The following is a 22,293-nucleotide window of genomic DNA, read 5'->3' as shown; positions in this document are numbered from 1 at the left end:
GTCTCTTAACTTTGACAAGTATGCCATAATTACGTAAGATGTTAACACAGGGGAAACTGGGTCAAGGGTACATGGGAACTCTCTGTACTGTCTTTACAACTTTTCTGTGAATCTAAAATTCTTACAAGACAAACTATTTATATTAAAAGAAACACACCAAACGAGGTTTTATATTATCAAGGTATCACATTCTGATTGGCTACTCAAAGCCACTAAATAGTATGGGTGTTTCTGGAAGGTATTGGACTAAACACTCAAAGTTAATGATAGAATGAGATTAATGACGTGAACATGCTTTTAAACATGAAAAGTACTACACAAATGCTGGCCACCAGCTGTTTGTTACTATCATTATTCTTGCTATTGGTCATTCATCCTGGAAGAGTTTGCCGGGAAATGTGGGCAGTGGCTTATTGACACTAAAAGGGAAAATATGAGATGGGGGCCTCACCTGGAAACCCTCCAGGATCCCATGGGCCTCCTTGTCTAGGTCCAGGTCGACGAGGGGCAAGCCCAGGTCACTGCCATAGATGAGGTACACGCGCCCCACATGGATGTGGCCGGGGCAGCTGTAGCCCGGGGCGCCCATCACCAGGTCACCGTGCCCATCCTGGTTGAGGTCAGCCGAGGTCATTGCCCTGTAGGGAAGAAGAGGGAGCCCACTGCAGTGTCTACTGAGAGCTATGAGTAAAACGGTCTTCTGCTCCTTTCCTTTCTGGATTCTAGAATTTTACTTCCTCTCATGGATTTTTCCATCCTGTATGACTGTTGTGAATATTCACCTCTGAGGTTATATTGTGTGTGTGATTCAGCCTTGTTCTCCGGCAGAAAAAATAACAACAAAACTGGACAAATCAAGGCCTCTGCGCATTTCTGGACCACATAACCTGAACACATAAAAAGCATCCTCACAAAAGCACCTTGTCCTACATGCAAAACCCAGAGCAGCCAAAGCACAATCCCAGGCTCCACCTGAGAACAGAGAGGAAATTCCCCATCAGCCAATCGCACAGGTTACTTTACAATCGGCTCAACTCACTTCAACTTGTTACCTGATCAAAGACAAGTTTGTGGTAAGTAGACCATTTTACTTCTACCATAGCTACATAGGGTGGCTTATATTGGAAAAAATTCAATGCCTAACAGGTTTAGTGGATGTTTCTAAATGAGAGCCCATGACCTACCAGTTACAGAGTTGGCCAAACTGAGTCAATGGTTCAAACGTCTCTGGCGGGGCTGGAATGACCAAAAGTCATTTATTTATTCTGGTTCTGACGACCGCCTAAGAATAAATAGCAGAACAGAGGAAAAAGAGAAGAGCAGTTTCTAACGGGTGTGACGCCTGGTGAACCGGGTCAGATGCACACCGTGGAGACACTGCTGGTCTCTGCACTCCTGAGGCTGGACTCTGGCCAGTAATGGCCCCCAGGAAGGACCTCTGTGCTGCCCCCCCACTCCCCCGCCCCATGTGGCAGACAGCCCAGCAGGAGGCCCTCATTTGGATTTTCAGGAAGGCAGCCAAGAAGAGCTATTCATTATTCACAAATGAATGGCCAGTAAAGACAGCATTCACCCCCCATTCCTTGTGCTGGAGCTGAATGCATTAGCGGCCTGAAGAGGAAGGGCTGTCAGTATATTGTTCCAAGGGAAATGCAATGTTATTTGGATTTAAAAAGTGTGGTTTAAAAAAAGAGGTTTCACAAAAACCTCCAAAAAATAGTCACTTTTATATCCTTGGGCTCAGTTTGGTTGTGAAACTGAGTCCCCCTAAAACCAAGTTCCCTTACTGAGTTTATGATTAATCTTTCTATCCAAAACTTTATTCCCTTTCTTGTCCCCTCCGACCTCAATCCTTTGCTAACTGAACACTAATCAACCAGTCAGATGACTAAAACAGCTGCTGTCGATAACATCGTTAATGTACTAAAATGGCTGTTGTAGATATAATTAAGGTTGTTAATTATATAAACAAACTCAGGTTGTTTCTCCAGGCCAAGCGAGCTACCAAATCCCCGAGCCATGGACCACCTGGCCAGAGAATCATAAACTGAAACATCCTGACCCCTGAAAGTATGATTAAGAAATGTCACAAGATGATGACTGATCCCAGCTTCACTGGTCTCCCCCTTTAAAAACACCCCTAACTCGAAGACCAAATTGGAGTGGACCTGAGGCTTGTCTCCAACTCCCTTGCTTGGGGCCCTGCAATAAATGCTGTACTTTCCTTCACCGCAGCTCGGTATCAGTAGATTGGCTTTGCTGTGCATCGGGCGAGGGGACTCGATTTCAGTTTGGTAACAGTTGATCTTTAAAATCAGAGGAATCCCTAACATTCTCTTTATAAAATTATTGTGGTGTGCTAGGCTTTTGCCTTATGAAGTTATAGTAGTCCAGTCACCATAATAGCTACCTGCTTTTATCTTTCTAATGTCATTAGATGCCAAGATATCTGTAATAATCTATCTCTGAAAACATTGAAGCTTCACAAATATTCTATAAAGTAATAGTTTATTGTTGTGGTTATTTAATAAAGTAAAAGTTGTTTGTATTTAAACATATTTTTGACCAATTTTAAGGAGATAATTTTATCTTTACCAGAACTTAACCACAAAATTACTGTTTTTGTTGATGATGAATTGATTGGAAAATAAAGTGCTAACAGGCACCATTTAAAACATTTGTGAATGACTGCTTGAAATTAATACTGATGAAAATGAATTAGATAAACTCATACGTACCAACCAAGCCTCGTGTAGGGAAATGACAAGTAGTAAGATGCTGAGGGGCTAGAAACATGCGTCAGTGGCAGAGAGCTGCCAGTAAACATTTCCTGTATGCTCCTCTCCAAAGACTGGTACATGAAAGATAAGGAATCCTGAAATAAAATGATTACAGACAGAAGAAGACACAGCATAATCAACAAAGCTACCGTTTCCTGCCAAAAGCATTAGACTTTAGGAAACAAGTTTTTACAAGTGCTGAAAAAAAACTTATCGATTCCTATCAACAAGTAAGACGACTTAAGACTGGCAGTTAGGAGAGTGAAATCACACCCCCAGTGTGTGCTCACAGATGGGAGTTATAGCCCTAGAGGTCAGGGCCATCACGGAAAGAAAGAGTCAGCTGGGATTAACCTAAACCAAGTCAGGATGGTCTATTAATTTGCAGAATGTAACTGAACAAAATAATTGTTACGAACTAAACTTTTTTTAAAGATAAGTCCATTCAAATCTAGAACTGTAATTATATTTGTATATATATATATATATATATATATATATATATATATATATATATATATATATATATATATCCTTCTTTCCCCCCCCCAAAAAAAATGAACTGAAATACCACCAGGAATGCTAGAAACTCTCCCAACCACCCTCAAATTGAGAGGCTGCTGGATTTGCTCTGAGTCCCAAGAAACCGGGCAGGCACGAGTGGTCACGTGTGGAGTGCTGGAAGCTGTATGCGAGAGAAATGAGGGGACAACAAGCCCCTCAGCTTGGGATGCTGAATTGTTCTTAGCGTGGTTACTGCAGAGACACAAATACAAACTGCAGTGGCCCTGAACAACCTGGCCAGGCACCAGATCCATGCAAGTTCAGGGAACACAACTCGAAATCCACCCAGGGGTAACATAAGACCAAACAAGAATTCCCGGGCCTGCCCCAGAGCAGAATCAGCTCAGAGCCATGGGACAGCCCTGGACAGCTCAGGCTCCAGAGAAGTGCCCGTTAAGGGCCCTGCAGGAAGGGACTGTGCCTTCCGTTTCTCCAGTCTAACTGGCAGGCCATCCACAGATTACTCATCTGCTGCCCAGCTCTGGTATCCTCATTCATCCAGGAAGCACCATGCCAGGTACCACCCAGGCCTTGGGAATATAAAGTCCTTCTCTTACACAGTTTTCCCTTTGCAAAGGAGACTGATCTACATAATTGCAAGACCAAATGAGAGTTGTTTTGACAGAGCTTCCCAGGTCTAGGTGTGGGTACATAATTTGTAGAACTCATTGCAAAATGAAAATGCAAATTTCTTTGTGCCCAAGTTATTAAGAATTTTAAAGCAATGACAGCAGAGCATTAAACCAAGTGAGGCGGCCTTCTGTGTGACTATGCAGGCTGCAGACCTGTGAAGCAGGCCTTGCCCGGGCCCTCGACCAGCTCACAATGTCGTCTAAACCCTTCTCCCTTCCCAACTCTCGCAAGTACCTTGTATCCCTTATCTTGTGTTCCAGGCAAACAAGACTCCTCAGATTTCCAAACATCGTGAAACTTTCCCAACCCACTACCAGAAATACATGCTCACTGATGAAAAACCATCTAGTATTCAAGGCCTAACTCAAATGCCACCTCCTCCATGAAGCCTTCTCTGATAGTAGGGATATAATTTTTTATCTTCATGAGAGTCTATGTACCCACCCCCACCCCCAACCATAGGATTTGTTGCATCCTACTCACAAATGGTTATTTTTGTATTTATCACCCCTATTAGACTGAAATTTTCTAAATGTCAGAGGCTATTTCCCCTTCATCTTCTATCTCCCTGGTGGAATGACACTTAAGATGATCTCATGGAGGAACTTCACATGCAGTGGTGTCCCCTTGGTGTCGGGCCTTGCACAGTGAGCCTACAATATTGCTGACACACTTTGCCTAAGGACAGAGCAGAACTGGCCCCACGGCCACCTTGGGCTCCACCTGGCTTGCCAAAGGCCACTGAGGTCCAGACTCTCATCATGGGATGTTTCTGGAACAAGCCAGACTTGGAGGCCAAGGATACTTGCGAGCCTGGCTCATGCCCAGGTGACTTTCAATGACCGATTAAACAACCAGCGACTCTACAAAACGCGGTATCACAGGAAGCGGCAGGTGCCTGTCTCTCCATTAAAAGCCAAAAATTCTTACCATGGTCCAGGAATCCACACTAAAGAACACTCCTCGTTTGGTATAGTTTATATTTTTTCCAATATCTTTAGTTAGGGCTGCAGTCACGTTTCTATGAAAATCATTTTTCTGTACTTTTGAGCTGCTGGAAAGAGAGAAGAATAAACTGGTTAAGACTGAGGAAATAGCAACTCCCCCTGAATAACTGAGTTGAAAACTATAGTCAAGTTAATCACAGGTTAAAAGGCCATAAAATTTTAGCATCTGCAAGTTGAAGGAACAGCAACACAAAAAAATTTTTAGAAAACCTTTTATAGGAGATTCCACATCTTTTAATTTCCAAGGTTGAAAAAGCCTGTCCTTACAAAAATAAGTTCTATAGGCGTATAAGTTTGAATTCCTTCCAGATTAAAAAAAAAAAAAAATCGAAAGTCAACATTTCATACAAATGGCCAAGAAAAGGTCATAGCTGTTCGGGAAACCAGTATGCAGGTGGACTGATTTATCCTTAAAGACATGCAAGAATTAATTATACAATAAAAGTACATTTTCAAATTCATATGTTTTAACCAGTCTACCAATCAGATGCCTAAAGAAGCCAGACAGGTTTCAGAGACGCTTACAGTGGAAGCTGGGCAACAAATGAACAAAGGGGGTCAGCATAAGATACCAGCCAGTGTAGGGATCCCGACAATCTAGAGCTTGCAAACCCAGCCTAAAGGCGTTCAATTTAATTAAAACAAAACAAAACTTACCTAATTCACGTAAATTAAAAAGTGAGGGCTTACCTGAACACTTTTTGCACATTTTCAATTCTTTGGAAGCTCCGAACTCTCTCTCACCTTAGCATCTTTTATTGCAATGCCCTCTTTTTGAGTATCGGACACTTGCTCACCCTAAATATCTTGGTTGAAGCATCAGTTCTTCACAGGAAGTCTCCTGTGACTGAGTTAGGACACTCTGTGGTACATCCTGAGCACCCAACACTTGTCCTTCCTAATACTCAAGGGTATTTACAGCGCCCATCCACCCGCCATCCTCTGAGAGCAGAGACTGTTTCTGTCTTGTTCACAATGAGGTCTCTAAATGCCTGAACTAGTTCCTGGCACATAATGATGAGGAAATATTATTTTATAATTTGTACTGTTTTATTGTATTATTAGTAATAATATTTATTAGGATTAATATAGTTATTAAATGCATGAATGAATGGTTGGTGGTTGGTACCTGAGTCCAGCAGGGAACACCACCCCTTAGAATACAAAGCAGATCCTCTGGCCCTCTTCCTCAGAAACTAACTGAGAGGACTTCTCCCCACCCTGTCTTGTTGATAATTACTTTTTCAGGGTGGAATTTGGCCAAACTTTATGAATAATAACAATAATGATGGTAATAATAATAATAACTATTAACTATCATTTACCAGTTAATGAGCAACTTACTAACGTGCTAATTGCTTTACATCCATTCTCGCACATAATCCATACCATAATTCTGGGAGTATGGATATGTATTTATTCCAGTTTGCCAAAGGAGAAAGCTGCAGCTCAAAAATTAATTAGGCAACTTGTTTAAAAATCACACAGCTGTAAATGGCAGCCCTGGAATTTGAACCTCTGTCTACAAAGCCCATGCTTTCAGAGTCTACTGAGCACCCCTCTGAGAGAGTGAGATGTTCTTTTTCTATGAGCCATTTTGGAATCCACTTACCCGTGGGTATTGTTTTGCTGGCTGCCACATGCGATAAACAGAGGGTTCTCAGGTAGGTTGCAGTTACTGGGGAAATAGTCAAATGAGTTAGGCAGTTTTCTACCTTCCTTTCAAGCATGAATTTTTCTGAGAATCAGTGTAACATTTCAAACCACTTCCAAAAGTCTTCATGCAGAGGTTTTATAACTTAGCCAGGCAGGACTGGTAAAGGGCCTGAGCCCTACTTAATGAGGGTGGATAAGCAGGTGCTATTACAGTAACATAGGCAGCGCCACACGGCTGGTCACTCTAGACTCACAGCCTTCCCCTTCCCTCCCGATTCCACCTGCTGAGTTCTCCCTGCTGACGTGAACCATCTCAGAGTTAGAGACTGAAAGAAACTGATTCCCAACTGTGCCACCTTTTGCCCATCTATGCTCAATGTTTTAATTTCTCATTCTCATTCCTTTAAAAACAAAAACTTATAAACTAATAATTAAATAGGTAACTAAGTATCCCTTTCTACAAGTGAAAAGGTTGCTGATAGAATGTAAGAGGTGAACTTTCTCCCTAACACTGAACAGAAGCACTAAAGGAGTGGGTATCACACTGTAAGAGTCTCTTCCAGAATGAAGACTCTTCTGAAGGAGAGGAAGCTTTGGAGGTCACTGAGGGAGTTTCAGGGCAGTTATGAAGGAAGTATGAGCCTGGGGCAAAAGGACTGGTTGCTGGAAAAGGAATTCAGAAAAGAGCTGAAGGCAAACTTTTCCCCTCAAAATCTTTCTTAGGGCCAGCTTTAAGCTGAGGAAAAGGTTTTCCTCAAATTCTCTTTTCTGCACCACCGGGATTTAGACGGCAGCCTTACAAGGTTAGCACTACAATTACAAATACTTTTTGAGTTAAGTAGAGTTCTGGCTGGGAACGTAACTACCGTTATTTCACTGTTTCTTTAGGAAGATATACTATGAGTTTCAAGTAACACAAATTTGTTTGGAACATCACGTATCAGTAAGTTAAGAAGTGGTTATAATGTGAAAATACGTATGCTTTTCTTTCTGTCATGAGTTTGCGTTGTCTTTCTTTGGAGCTTTCTCCAAATTTCCCATAGAGTTGCATAAATTCTGATGAATCTTTCTTTGCAAATGTCTGTAAAGATACAATCAATTCATGGAATTTTCTGCCTTGATAAATTAAGACAGATCAAGAGACAAGAAATCTGTTTTTTCTCAGTTATCTCCTCCTAATTAAAGAATAAGGTCCAGCTACAGAACTTTCCTTAGCTATGCTGGACAACTGAGCCAAAGACAAACACCAAAATTGTTTTTCCAATTTAAGGATCAATACACTTGGACTTTATAAAACAAATAAATGTAGGTCATTCACTCTAACATGGCCATGTGTTATGAATCCCTCCAATATAAACTTAACTTTTTTCTAACACTACTACTAGTAGCCCACATTTATCAAGTGCTTACTGTAGGCTAAACCCTTTACATGAGTGATCTCATTTACTCCTCACAAGGCCCTATGAGAAAGATAGAATTATTACTGCCTACACTTCACGCACGAGGAAACTGAGACTTGGGGAGATTTAACAATTTGCTTGGGATAGGTCAATAGAGAGTGACACGTCTCTTAAATTCCAAAGTTCATCCTCTCTACAACACACATGGACTGAAACACCCACAGCCATAAAAGAGCTTGGGGATTTCAATGAAGGTTAATTTTCACTATTAAAAGTGCTATTTATATTGGATGGTTTCCATCTGCCACACTGTTACTTGCCGAGTCTTAAAAGCAAGGCTAAGGTTGAATTTATCAAAGGGAATTTTGTTTCAAATCAACACAATATATATAATTGTGTTGTATATACATACACACACATATATATATATGTTGTGTACATAATATAAAACATAATATATAATTATGGTTAACATTCTTTGAATACTAGCAGATGTTTTAAGGGCAAAGGATGATCATGCAGTGTACACTGTTCTGGAGCTGAACTTATAAAGCCCAACCCTCCTGTGATCCTCACCCAGAATAGCCACCCCAGTGCAGCTCCTGCCACTGAACCCTCTTTCTCCCTGCCCGCTGCTGCCTCAGCTTCCCACCCTGCCCTTTCCCTGCAGCAGGTGCTGCCTCCAGGGGTCCCTATCCAGACCCATCCCTACCCTGCTCAGTTCAACAGCGTGGGAGGGAGGGGCTGCATCCTCAGCGGTATGGTCGGACATGGGTTCTGAGAGAACCTTGGCTCCCTCAGGCCATGAACAGATTCTGTGAGAGCCGAAATGTCTACTACAGCTGGATCTGGGGACAAGACCAGTCTACCCTCTTCTACACGCCATCTGAGTCTCTGATGGACGCTCCTCCTAGGTGTGCTGGGGAGGAACAGAAAAGGAGCTGGAGGTTGAGCAACTGTCCCATCTGGGCTAGATGTCAAATTCCAACAGAAGGCTGAGCTTTATGAATGCATTCATTTCCAATTTCATTTTGGAGTGCGGGGGTTAGGTGAAGTAACCTTTTAAACCCTAGAGCCCTGAGAGCTCGATCGGGTGGAGAGGAGGATGGCCACATCCACTGCTGGAGCTTGGGGAGGCGGACACCCCAGCCCACAGCATGGGGTCTCCCAAAAGAAACAGATGCAGTCCAGCTGTGGAAGCAGATTCCTTCCCACCTGAGCCATTTCTCCCAGACCACAAACCTTGCAATATCTACCTCTTCATCCCTAAGACAGGAGAGACATCAGCAAACTTAAACAGATGGGAGCTAGTTGGAGTTTTGAGAAAACAGTTTCCATTCTTTTCCTTTTTTTTTTTTTTTTTTTGGCTACGCCACGTGGCATGCAGAACTTCCCCAACCAGGGATTGAACCCATGCTCCCTGCAGTGGAAGCACAGAGTGTTAACCACTGGATCACCAGGGAAGTCCCATTCTTTTCCTTCTTGATTAGGAGAGGATAGCACTTCATGAGACTTTCTTGTTCTTCATTTGATCAATTGAAAAACCTGAGAGTTATGTTGGGGACAGGGTAGCAAAGCAGGGAGTGATTGGAAGGAGAAATAGAGTAAGAATTCACCTGGTCCCATTCTTTAACATGAAACTTGTTAGATGGTAAATATTAGTGGACCAAAATGCCATATCATCCAGTCCTCCTAGGAAGTATTCTTGAAATTGTTCCACCAAAAATGGGGACTTTCTAGAATAAGTGGGATAAAGCTATGGCACAGAGAAAGAAAAATAAGTCAATAAATAAATGAATCAAGTGCTTCTCATGGTATCTTTATAACACTTTAAGATTTTGAAGAATAAATGCCTTTACCTTGGAAACAGCTAACGTCTCACCATACCTGCAACATAAGCAATAATTTTGCCTGTGAGCTGTGGTTTCCACAAAGAAATGAGGCAAATTAATGAAGCTAAGACTCCAGCAACATGTATCCACTATCAAGCAACTGCCTTTGAACAAGCAAAATCCATAAATCCAATATCCATTCTCAGAAAACTTAAACATTGGAAAGTTAAGGAAGTCACAATAAAATCGACTGCAAATATTCCTCTAGTTACACTTACATTTCCAAGAACTGAAGGTATGAACAGTCAACAATGGCATTTTTGGTGATGACTGCTTGGCCATAGAGTTTCTTATAAATTTCCAGGAGATCTTCAACAGGCACATACCTGAGAAGAGCATTAGAATAAGAGTTGTTTTGATTCTGAAGTTGAAGATAATAACAGCAGCAGTAGCAGCTACCAGTTATTCCAGGATTATTATGTGCCAGACACCATGCAAAGGGCTTTACATTCATTATTTATTTAATCCTACCAACAACCCCGAGTGGTTGGTGCTATCATAGTCCTACTTCACATACAGGAAACTAAGGCACAGAAAAGTTCAATCATTTGCTCAATGCTGCAGAGCAAACAGGTACCCTAATCAAATATTTATACAAAGATAAGTAACTATAAAATATAAAAAGAATGTTTAGTTTTGTGAATTCAGAGTTCAAGGAGCAATATAAAGTATTTTTATTCTCTTGAGTTGAATTACTCTCAAGAATCATTGTTTTAAAAACACCAAAAATGGCTCCTTACCCCAACATCCTACTTTCAGAGTACATAGTGGAAGGTAGTAAAAGAGAATTCTAAGTCAATCTTTTGGTTCACAGATATTAGTTATTTCAGTTGGAAGAAGAGCAGCATTTTAAAAATTAGATTTATACTGTTATCTTTTATCTTTATTTAAAAAAACCTTAGAATATACCAGACAGAAATCACAACCAATAAAACCTGATTTTAGTGTATTTATAAGAAGGAATCTATTGAGATTTCCATTTTTTACTTCACAAGCGCACCAGAATGGTCCTCCCCATAAACATAGCTTAAAACGCTAGACAAAATAACAAAAATATTTGCTTAGATGAATCACCAAGCTAAAAAGAAAGTGAAAATTTTCCAAAAGCCAAAAACAAATTGAAACTGGAAACTTTGGGAGGTAAGCATGTGGGAAGCCAGCTTTTTGCCCTGGAGACATCTGCTAAACCTGGGAACCTAGGAGTTTTTTGTTTTGTTTTGTTTGTTTGATGGCTGTGTGGTATGCAGGAGACAGGAGATAAAGTATAGGAACCACCAAATACCAAAAGTGGGCCATCCCAGAGGAAACTCCTCATTAAAGGCTATACCTTCTGCACGAATATTAGCTAGAAATAAACTCAACATATCAACAAGGACAGCAAAGAAACCTGCCTGTCTTCATCTTGGCAAAGGATAGAGAGAGGGGAAAATATCTCCCCTGAGAACCTATAACAACTACCCAGCCCCACAAATGTTTTGTCTTTCATTCATGCCAGCTGTGTGGTCAGAAGAACTTCAAGGGTTGAAAGTAACTTAATGTGGTCCCAGGTGGTGCCTTGAGGTAGCATGCAGAAAGCAAGACAAACCTTCTCTGGAGAAATGCAACTCTAATGCAAGCCTCAAGTAATTCAAGCACCAGTGAATATAACCAAAAGAAGACAAGATCCCCGATGACGCACAATTTGAAATGGACATCTAATCCAGTGCAGATGACCTTGTGTGGAGCGTTAGAGGGAAACCTCATGTCACTGCTACCACCACCTCTTCCTGGGACATCCAAAGGCCAGCTGGCCTCATCTGATCTGGGAGTGACCTGTTGGTTCTGGGCCTCCCTTAGCTCTAAGGTAGATGGACCAGGGATGGGAATGGGCAACTTGCCAAGCCCCCAGCTCTACTTCCTCTTTGTTCTGTAAGCATTCCTCCCAACTCTCAGCTCTCCATGCTCAGGGGCTGAGGCTGGGACTGAGGGATAGAGTTATGTCACCTGACTGCTTAGTAAACATATGAAGAAAAAACAAACAACAAAAAGTAATTACAGTAATATCTGGTAAAGCGGACTTGAAGGCAATAAGCATTGTGAGATATAAAGAGTCACCAGATAAAAAGTTCAATTCACTAGAAAAATATAAGACTTTAAAACTCGAATATACTTAACAACATATCTTCAAACACATGTATGGCAAACTAACTACAAGGAGAAACTGAAAAATTCAACCACCACAGGGGGAGATTTTTAAACAAATTTCTCAGTAATTGTTAGACCAACCAGATAAAAATAGTAAGACTATCTTAATTATAGCTTACAAATCTTCTGATTTGAGCAGTACATTTAATAAGCTTGAGCTAATAAGTATATATATAACATTAAATCAAAAATTGGAGAATTAACATTCTTTTCAAGTACAGATGGAAAACTGATAAAAATTGATCATATGCTAGACCTTAAAATCAAGACTCAAATTTCACAGGAACCAAAGAAAAGTAGAAGGAAGAAAATAAATATGAGAAAAAATAATGAAAGAGAAAAAGAACATATAGTAAAGAGGATCAACAAAGCCAAAAGTTTATTTTTTTAATAAAACTAAAAATATTAGACATGATTAATTGTTTAAAAATATAAGAGAAGGCAGGATAAAAAACATTATGGATAACAAAGGAATATAGGTACAAATAAAACAAGAAAAAAGCATAAGACATTATGAACTACCTTATGCCAAAATGTTCAAACACTTAGACAAAATGGAAAAGTCCTAGAAAAATATAAAACTCTTTAAGAAGAAACTGAAAAACTGTACAGTCCTAAAACCGTTTTAAAAGTTTTTTAAGAGTCCTTACTTTTTAAAACATCAGGCCTAGATAGCTTTACAGACAAGTTCTACCAAACATTCAAGAAATCAGAGTTATAATCTTACACAGACTTCCAGAAAATAGCAAAGGAAGGCATACTCCCCACCTGATTTCATGAAGCCAGGATGACTTTAATACCAAAACCAAGCACAGACAGAAGAAAGGAAAATTACAGTACAAACTAACTCATAAAAATAGATGCAAAAACCCTAAACATCAAGAAGAGATGAAGCAAATATAAAAAAAGATGATATAGCTTTGCAAAATTGGCTTTGTGCCAGGAGGTAAAGTTGATTTAATACTTGCAAATAGATTAGTATAATTCACTATATTAACAGATTAATAAATAACTATCTCAACAGATGAAGAATAAGAGTTCAATACACATGAAATTAATTTATAATAAAAACTACTAACAAACTTGAAATAGAAGGAAACTTCCTTAATTTGATAAAGGATACTCCCAAAAATCTACAGCAAACTTGATGAAACATTGAAAGCATTTTCTTTACAATAAAGAACAAGAAAAGTATGCTCAATATCACCACTTCTATTGTACTGGAAATACTAACCAATATGATACAGCAAGAAAGAAATTATGGGTATAAAGACTGAAAAGGAAAAGCAAAAGCCACGAAGACCCAACACAGCCAAAAATAAATAAATGAATTTCAAAAAATTGTTACAATTTGTAGATTATGAATTGTGAGTCAATTCAAAAGAATCTCCTGATAATTAGAATAAGATAGCTAAGAAATGTTGCTAGATACAAAATCAAAATTAGAAAGTCACTTACATTTCTATACACCAGCAATCAATTAGAAAATACAATTGTTTCCAAAAGTTACCATTTATGGTGCTGAGTCTAATAAAATGTGTAAGACCTCGATGGAAAAACTTATAAAATTTTAGAGTCATTAAAGACAACTTAAATAAAACATAGCATATTTTTGGATAAGAAGACTCAATATTGCAAAATTGTTAATTCTCTTCCAATTCATCTCTGGAGTCAATAGAATTCTAAACAAAATTCCAACAAGATTTTTCCTGGAACATGGCAACTTGATCCTACCAAGAGCCAAGGCAAGAGAAGGGACAAGGTACCTTTGAAGAAAAAGTACAGGTTGGGAAATCAGCCCTAATAGATGTCAAAATGTATTAAAAGCTGTTGTAATTTTAAAAATCAGTATTGCTCAGGGAAAGTCAATTAGACCAACAGAACATGATAGAAAGCCCAGAAACTGACCCACATATGTACGGAATTTTAATTTATGTCATAGAAGGCGTTACGGATCAGTGAGGAAGGGCAGACTATTGATAAATGGTTCTGAGACAATCGGTTATCTCTACAGGAAAAAAGTAAAATTTCTGTCACAGAATATACAAAAAATTAACTCCAGGTAAATTAAAGATATAAAGTTAAGAAATGAAACTATAAATGATTTAGAAGGCTACGTAGGAGAATAACCTCATTCCCTCAAGGTAGGGAAGGATTTCTTAAATAAGACATCAAAAGTACAAATTACAAAAGAAAGGATTGATATATTCAACTACATTAAGATTAACAAATTCTGTTTATCAAGATACACCGTAAGTAAAAAGACATGCCACAAACTATAAAAAGATATTTATAACAAATAAATGATAAATGGACAAAGATTAGAAACCAGAATATACAGAGAATACTCAGAAATAAAAAGGACAACCCAACAGAAAAATAGGCTAAAAACCAAACAAAAGGTTTTCACTTAAAATGAAATACAAACAATCGATAAAATACAAAAGAATATTCAACTTCATTAGTAGTCTGGGAAATGCAAATTAAAACTTTAAGGAGATACCATTACACACCAAATAGGTTAGAACAGTTTTAAAGCTGGACAATACCAAGTATTGGAGAACACACAAGAAGCAGAACAAAGCTGATGGAAGTACAAATTGGGAAGACCATTTTGAATGACAGTCTGGGATTATTTACTTAAGTTAAACATGCATAAGCCCTACAGCCCAGCAATTCCACTTCTGGTGCCACTTGCTTGAAAGACATTCCCCTCTGGTGCAAAAATACATGTGCAAAAAAGTACATGGCAACACTGTGTGTAGCAAAAACACTTTACACTACTTACACAACAATCAATATTAGAATGAAGTCATTTTGGTATATCCACTCAATGGAGGACCATAGAGTGGTGAAAATCAAGGAACTACAGCCGAACATATCGATATGATTAAATGTCAGAGAAATAATTTTAAGCAAAAACATTTTTAAGTTTAATTACATTAAATTTAAATTTAAGCAAAATACATGCTGTGTAATTCTATTTATCTAAAATGAAAACCCATATAATATTTTGCATATGGATATAGCTACATGTAGTAAAACTATAGAGAAAAGCAACTAAATGATTAAGAAAATCTAGGGTAGTGATTACATCTGGTGGGAGAAAAGGTGATGTGATAGAGCGGGAAAGACTTGGAGCTTCTAGATACCAGCAATGCTCTACTTCTTAAGCTAGGTGGCAGCCACACAGTGTGCATCATCTAATTTTTTTATTTATAAAAATACATTATTTTATATGTTTGGCATAATTCACAAATTTTTAAAAGAATCTACTTAGGCTATTCTAATCTTTAGTTTTACTTTTCAAAATTTACGAACGCAGAAGGCTCCTAATTACATTGCAAGTTATATTTCCTAAGGAAAAAAGAGTCAAGCTCCTAACTGCCATTTGGTATCACACATTTAAATGTACATTGCTCTTACCAGTGCCGTGAGAGGTAATTAAAATTAAACTCAAACTGGCTCAACACGTCTCCTCCTATGATATGAGGAAAATATTTGCATCTGGTGAGTTAATGACAACACATAGCATGCTTCTTTGAACACAAATTTGCACAATCCAGATTATTAGTTCTTCACATTGTTATAGGTTTCCATTCATTGTTTTAGGTATAAGCACGTCTTTAAGAAAAAGTGATCTTTTAAAATTTTAGTGAAACACATGAATTAAGAAAGAGTCACCCATATAACCAAAAGGTTTTTTACTTTAAGAAGGGCCATAAGGGTTCTTGTAAATAAACATCACTCACCAATACTTTGTATATTTAAAGGTAATTTACTATAGAAAAAAAAGATGGAGTTTACCAATTTAAAGCTAAAGTATTAGGAGACACTAGGCAATGAATTTAAATCCAATTTAAAAAGCAATGCTTTTCTAAAATAATGACGCAAATTAATGATAAAATGTAACGGATTTTTTTTACCGAAAAAAACATGCAACTTTACAGAAGTACATCTCTATGTGAAATGAGGTGTTACTGTACTCCAAACTGCAATATTAAAATAGAAAGCTAGTGGCAAGAGATTTAAAAAAAATACACATTTAAGGTACAATAGTGACTGCAAGTGAAATATAACTAGCACAAAAGAAAATCTGGTAAATGTAAATAAACAGTACCGAAATCACCAGCCGGATGTGCCTCTGAATAGGAGCCGTGAAAATCAATCTGAGGAAAAAAAGAGACCCATTTGTTATATCTCACAAATTAAAGCCCACAATGAAGTGAGTAGTGAAGAGGTGACGGTCTAACCCAATGATTGTTGAGAATGCCTAGTGATGGACTCACTTTTCAAAGAAACATTTAATTTTATTGCTTTATTTGTTAAAAATGATATTGGCAGCTGAGTTGTATACTTAATATCTTGAGACAGATAAAGCTACTGCAGACATTTGCATCGAACAGGATGCATGGAAAATCTCTACTAAGTGCAAGTTTAAAGTTGGTACAGAACGGTATTAATATCAATGAATGACCAGAGGGGACTTTCAGAAGCTAAGTCACCAGGTAAGATCACAATTTTTAGTGGTGATATGGCATCCTCATATAGAAAAGTAAGAAGGAAAGAAAACAAAAACATGTGAACTTACTTTTAAAAACGGTAGAACCAAGTAGTAGGTATTTATACTTTTGTTAAGAGGTACAGCTTGAATAAAACATACAATTTCTCAAATACTGTTTGTGACTAAAACAGAATATCACATCCATCGCTGTTTTCAGTGCACATTAGCCATTCTGCCCATGTGGATGAATTTATCCGGGAAGCAAGAAGAGTAAGAGGAATGAACAGGAAAGATGGAAATCTAACAAGTGCCGCGTTGGGCAAAGTCTTGTTTCCATGTGAATCTGAATAACCTAAAGTTTTCCTTTTCCTAAGAGGGTCAGTTTTGGATCTTGGGTATGACAGTATCACTCCCATAAAGCCATTAAAACCTGAAGATATGTACTCACGGCTCCCATTGTCCTAAGGAATCCTTGTTCAATACCCAGGCTATGCCAGCTGACATCTGCCACCATGTGAGAGGTAATTCCAAACAAGAAAGCTACCAATTTCTCTGTGTCCTGCCAAATGAGCAAATTAGAGTTGTGTGTGTGGCGGTGGGGGGGGAGGGGGTTATTTTATAAAAATCTTATTAAAGGATTAATACAGATGAATTCATTTCCATCGAGACTTAGCAAAAAAATCAGAGACAGGTATATCGTAGTTTCCCAAAAAACACAAAGGACTTTTAAAAATGTTTTCGAGTGCCTTGGAACTGCTTTCAGATTAATTTACTATTAGAACAAAATGACCAAGTGACATAGCCCAAATTTTAAAAACATCATTTATTGCAGATAAAATTGAAGGTATAAATTTCAAAACACAAACACAAACCCATCATTTATTCAGGTATTAACTAGCCATCTACTATGTCCCACATGCTGTGTTCGGCACTGCAGGCACGACGGTGACCAGCCCTCACAGAGTCTGGGGTGGGGTTGCTGGTCACAAATGGTGTTAATGTAGGAGCAGAAAGAGTACTTGGCAGGAACTGAGTATCTTTAGGGTTAGAGGCTGTGCCTACCTTATCCCAGGGAAGGGGGTAGTTCTCCCGGATATAATGAATGCTTGCATTAAGAAATGGAGTCCAGTGAGTACTCTCTGACACTTCATGAAATTGTCCTGACAAAACAAAAGCAACCCTCAGAATTCCTCCTTAAAAAGTTGGACATTCTCAATCAAATCTTCCACCACCACCTGATGTGTTGCTGCGTCCCTTCGCCTTCCCTCCAAGCCTCTTATTTTCCTGAGTCAATGTTCCAAGGAAGCCTCTAGAACAGAAGGGCCAGTCAAAAGAAAAAGGAGCCTTAACTGCTCATAGCATCTGGAAACAGCTGGGCTGCAAGAAAAGCTGGAAGTATTTAAGATCTGTGCCTTAAAGCTAAGGAGATAAGTTATCCTTTTTTTTTTTTTAGGTTTTGGGGTTTTTTTTCAATCTTCTTTTCCATCACAGTCAGCCTCCCTAACAGCACAAAAGACAAAAGTAGATACTCCAAAGGCTTTCAAGCATTTGAGTTTATAATATTTTTAAATGGGGTGTCCCATATGCCTCTTTATTCCCGCAGGAGAGGTGAAAAAGACAGGAACTGACATCTACTCAAAACCTTCAAGTGCCAGATTCTTCAGGGAGTGTCACATGTCACAGTGGAAATCAAAAGCAAAACTCCACTCAGATCTCTCAGGTCGACTTTTTTATACCGTTGTTAAACTAAAAATAACCTAATCGGGTTTTGTTTAATTGAAGTATAGTTGATTTACAATGTTGTGTTAGTTTCAGGTATACAGCAAAGTAATTCAGTTGTACATATACATCTTTTTCAGATTGTTTTCCATTATAGGTTATATAGTCCCCTGTGCTTGATACAAATGAACTTATTTACAAAACAGAAATAGACCCACAGACATAGAAAACAAACTTATGGTTACAAAAGGAAAAGGGAGGGAGGGGGATAATTTAGGAGTTTGGGATTAACAGATATACACTAATATATATATATATATATGTATATATATATGTATGTATATACACTAATACATATAGTGTATATATATACACTATACACAGATATACACTAATATATATATATGTATATATATATATATATGTATCTGTATATATATGTATATATGTATATATATGTATATATATATGTATGTATATATATATATAAATAAACAACAAAGACCTACTAACCAGTTTTAAATCACTGGTCTCTCTGAAGATGATTTTCAAAGAAGTTGTAACTAAGCAATCTGATTTTCTCCAACAGTTTTCCTAGAGATAAACTTACCATTCCTATTCTACAGAATACAGCAAAAACCCAGAATTAAGTATACCAGTAGTTCTTTTGACAAAACTTCATTTAACCAAATTGCTGGATTAACCGAAGCTCCTTGTTCCCTCTGTAAATCATATGGACTGGAAGCAAAAGAAAGCCACATCCCAGGACTGCTGGATGCTGGCAACTAGCAGGCCACTGTGCATAGGCCCAAGCGTCTCGGTCCCCATGGCTCTGTTACAGTTTATGGTAGGTCAGCCATGTCTGTTTCTAACCCTGTTTATTAAGTCAATTGTCCTTGTTACTATGATGATAGAATTTAATTAGGTAAATTGATGAAATATGAGTTCAAAAAGTGGCTTCTTTGGCAACTAACTATCTAAGAAATTTAAGTCCTTTCGAAAGATGCAATAAAAGTGAATCACCAAAGAAGAAAAAACTGTTGAAGTAGATATGTATGAGAGAAAGATAAGGTTTAGAAAAACTGAGAAAATCTAGGAGGACTCTGGGTGAAATTCCATGTAATGGTACATGTTTTATAATTCTAATTGACCTTTTCACTTCAGTCACATACTGGTCCCAATCTTTATAACAGATAAAAGGGTATATCTTATCTACTGATGTATTTTTAAAAAAAAAGAGAAAATGCTGGAGTTTGCATTCCTCTTACACTCTTCTCAGAACCTTTATTATTGTGTTGGGGTTTTTTGGTCTCTAAAAAGGGCATATGTTAAGCAAAAGTATCTCAAATTCAATTGACAAAAAAATCATTTTTACTTCTTTCTTTTTCTGTGTAAGATATCAAGAAGCTGTTAAAAATATCAAGAGACATTAAAGCCTCCTAAATACAGTTTGGGAAATGCTAAATTAGAAGTTATAGGTTATCCTATTATTAGAAAGAACTACAACAAGCAGGCAAAATATAATAATAGGATAGAGAAAGGATAGTGAACAGACTAAGAGGGAAACAGGAAAAAAACGTACAAATAGAGAAACACAAAAGCTGAGTTATCTGGGATCGTAACAAGAGGCGTGAGCAGCTCTAAACATTTCATTGACTTTAAATGTATCACTGTACTGGGAAAAAAATGAGATAACGGCTGATGACCCTAAGACTCCAAAAATGGTTTATGTGGCAACCCAATGTACTGGATGTCTTTCATTGGTCCCCCCAGACTCACTTTCTGTCCTTCTCCCTCCTGCACTGTTCCTCTGAGGTGACCTGCTTCAACTGAATACTTTGTCCTCTGGCTTGAGGTGGGCTGGTTTTGGCCAATGGGGAGAACTGACAGGAGATCAGAGAAAAGGAGGAGAGAGAGGGTGGGGTATTCACTCTCCCAGCTCCCCTTCTGTGGTGTCACAGGGGGCTGGCTGCGTCCCTGACTCAAGGTCTGGCCCCATCAAGCGACCCTCTCCCTGCAGCTGTGTCTGCCCCCTCCCCTGCACTATGCCCTGCAATTTTCTTGTATCCTGTCCACACCTTTGTAAACTGTCCCCTTATAAAACTCCCCTCAGATTATTCAGTTTGAGTACATCTTCTATGCCTCCGGGGGCCCTGACTGAAACAACTCATAAACCCAGTTCACTAATAACACTACCTTGGATTTGCATAAGACTTGACAAAATAACATGCATTAATGGCAACAGCAATTCAGTAAAGCTGCAAAGCAGGCATTAATTATTACTATTAATTAAATAGTAATTAACTAGTAATTAACTATACTGTGTTATAGATGTGGAAACTGAGACTCAGCATGGAAGTGACTTTTTCAAGGTCACATGCTAACAGACAACATAGAAGGAACAAAAACTCAGGCCTTTTGATTTCTTTCAAAATGTTTTCTCTTACTGCCATGAAGCAGGAAAGCAAGTCAGGGTGCTTAGAATAAAGCTTTCAGAATTTCTATGCTTAAGCAGGTAAGCTTTGGTTAAATGGAAAATGCACCTAAGTCATTGATCAACAATAGTAGAAAATATAATGTGTTATTTTATATTTTTTTGAGTCCTAGCTATTCCTATCACCCAAGGAAAAGTGACATCATTTGGTCTATAAATCTTTCGCTTACCTCTTTCGCAGATTCTGGGGTAAAAGGCGTCAGGAAACACGGTTCCAGCCTGATATGCATCCTGGTGTTCAAGTAACAGCTGGGGAGCAGGAAAATATAGAGATTAGAGGGCAAGTGTCAACAGTCTGGGAAAAGCAGGCCCAGTCAATCTCCAAGTATGGGAAGTTAGAACAATGTGATGGCGGGGCAGGGGGTGATGGAAGGAAGGAGTGCAGGAAGGAAGGCGTAGACAAAGAAATTATAAAAATTCATGTATAATCCAAACAGCACCCTGCCACGTAGAACTTCAAGTTCTTTCCTACCAAAAGCAGACAGGCTGATTAAGTAGTAGCAAAAATCACCTGTTTGAATTTTATCTCCTTCCACTTTTTCTGCCCACCCACTAGAGCAGGATTTCCCCAAGGCTATTTCACTGACCCAGAACTGGTGTGTGGTAAAAATTTTCAATGATCTAGTGACAATCAGTGAAATGAGAAAAATAGACATATGTACATATATATGTGTATATATATATATATATATACACACACACACACACACACACATGTTTAGAGTTGCTACCTGTGCTTTAGAGTAAGATTATATCCTTTATAAGTTAAAGGTTAAGATTATAAGCTTTTGGAGAGTTAAAAAATATCCTTTCCCCCATTAAAATGACGTACAAGTCAGTGGTAGAGGTGTTCTTTTCAGCATTCTTCCTTGGTGGCCTGGCTCACTCCATCCCATTCCGACCCCCTGATGGCTGTGCCCAGATGCACGCCAGAGTCGAGAAAATGAAGAGTACATTTCCCAGCCTCTACCGAGGAGCCCACTTCTCCCTCTTTTGCTCCTTCAGCCAGCAAGGAAGTGCTTGGCCTTTCCACAGCAAAGGTGGAGGGGGCCCAGGTGATCACAGGCAGAGTGCAGGGCATCTATTTTGCTTGTATGGAGGGTGGCTGAGGTGATGAGACCCCAGAGCCAACAGTCAAGGTGGTGGCTTCTTCCTTTCCAAACCACACAGGAGACAGCTGGACGTGGAGCTAGTGAATGGGACAGTGGCTGTCTGATTGCATGGTGGTCCTGGCAGGCCAGTTCTGCGTGTTTTCCTGGGAATCCATTCTGGACACTCAGCTTACAGCTCGCTCCTCCATTTCTCACAGTTTATCAGCACTGAATCCCCTAATACATGGTCTTACGCCCCTCTCAGCATACGCTAGCCAGAAGGGTTTCCATGATCTGCAAATGAACTCTGACACCATGGGCAAAGTAGAAGTCTGGCACTCCAACTTCTTAATTTTTCAGTAGAGACTT

At 38.8% G+C, this 22,293-nt stretch overlaps 1 protein-coding gene across 1 annotated transcript in view; it reads right to left on the bottom strand.

The window, feature by feature from the left end:
- GPLD1 (glycosylphosphatidylinositol specific phospholipase D1) overlaps positions 1-22,293 on the bottom strand; it is a 46,372-nt gene that overhangs the window by 13,832 nt on the left and 10,247 nt on the right. The window contains exons 3-14 of the mRNA XM_065885218.1: positions 21,004-21,082; positions 17,683-17,780; positions 17,069-17,179; positions 16,237-16,285; positions 15,543-15,597; positions 10,151-10,258; positions 9,900-9,927; positions 9,657-9,796; positions 6,597-6,662; positions 4,908-5,028; positions 2,739-2,875; positions 452-638 (exon numbers count right to left, since the gene is read on the bottom strand). Of these exons, the coding sequence (XP_065741290.1) occupies positions 452-638; positions 2,739-2,875; positions 4,908-5,028; positions 6,597-6,662; positions 9,657-9,796; positions 9,900-9,927; positions 10,151-10,258; positions 15,543-15,597; positions 16,237-16,285; positions 17,069-17,179; positions 17,683-17,780; positions 21,004-21,082 (1,179 nt within the window). The remainder of the gene's footprint in view (positions 1-451; positions 639-2,738; positions 2,876-4,907; positions 5,029-6,596; positions 6,663-9,656; positions 9,797-9,899; positions 9,928-10,150; positions 10,259-15,542; positions 15,598-16,236; positions 16,286-17,068; positions 17,180-17,682; positions 17,781-21,003; positions 21,083-22,293) is intronic.

This window comes from Phocoena phocoena, chromosome 10, assembly GCF_963924675.1.
Source record: "Phocoena phocoena chromosome 10, mPhoPho1.1, whole genome shotgun sequence".
In the NCBI taxonomy this organism is placed as follows: domain Eukaryota; kingdom Metazoa; phylum Chordata; class Mammalia; order Artiodactyla; family Phocoenidae; genus Phocoena; species Phocoena phocoena.
Note: the sequence above shows the minus strand (reverse complement) of the source record. Positions and strands in the feature narration are given on the sequence as shown.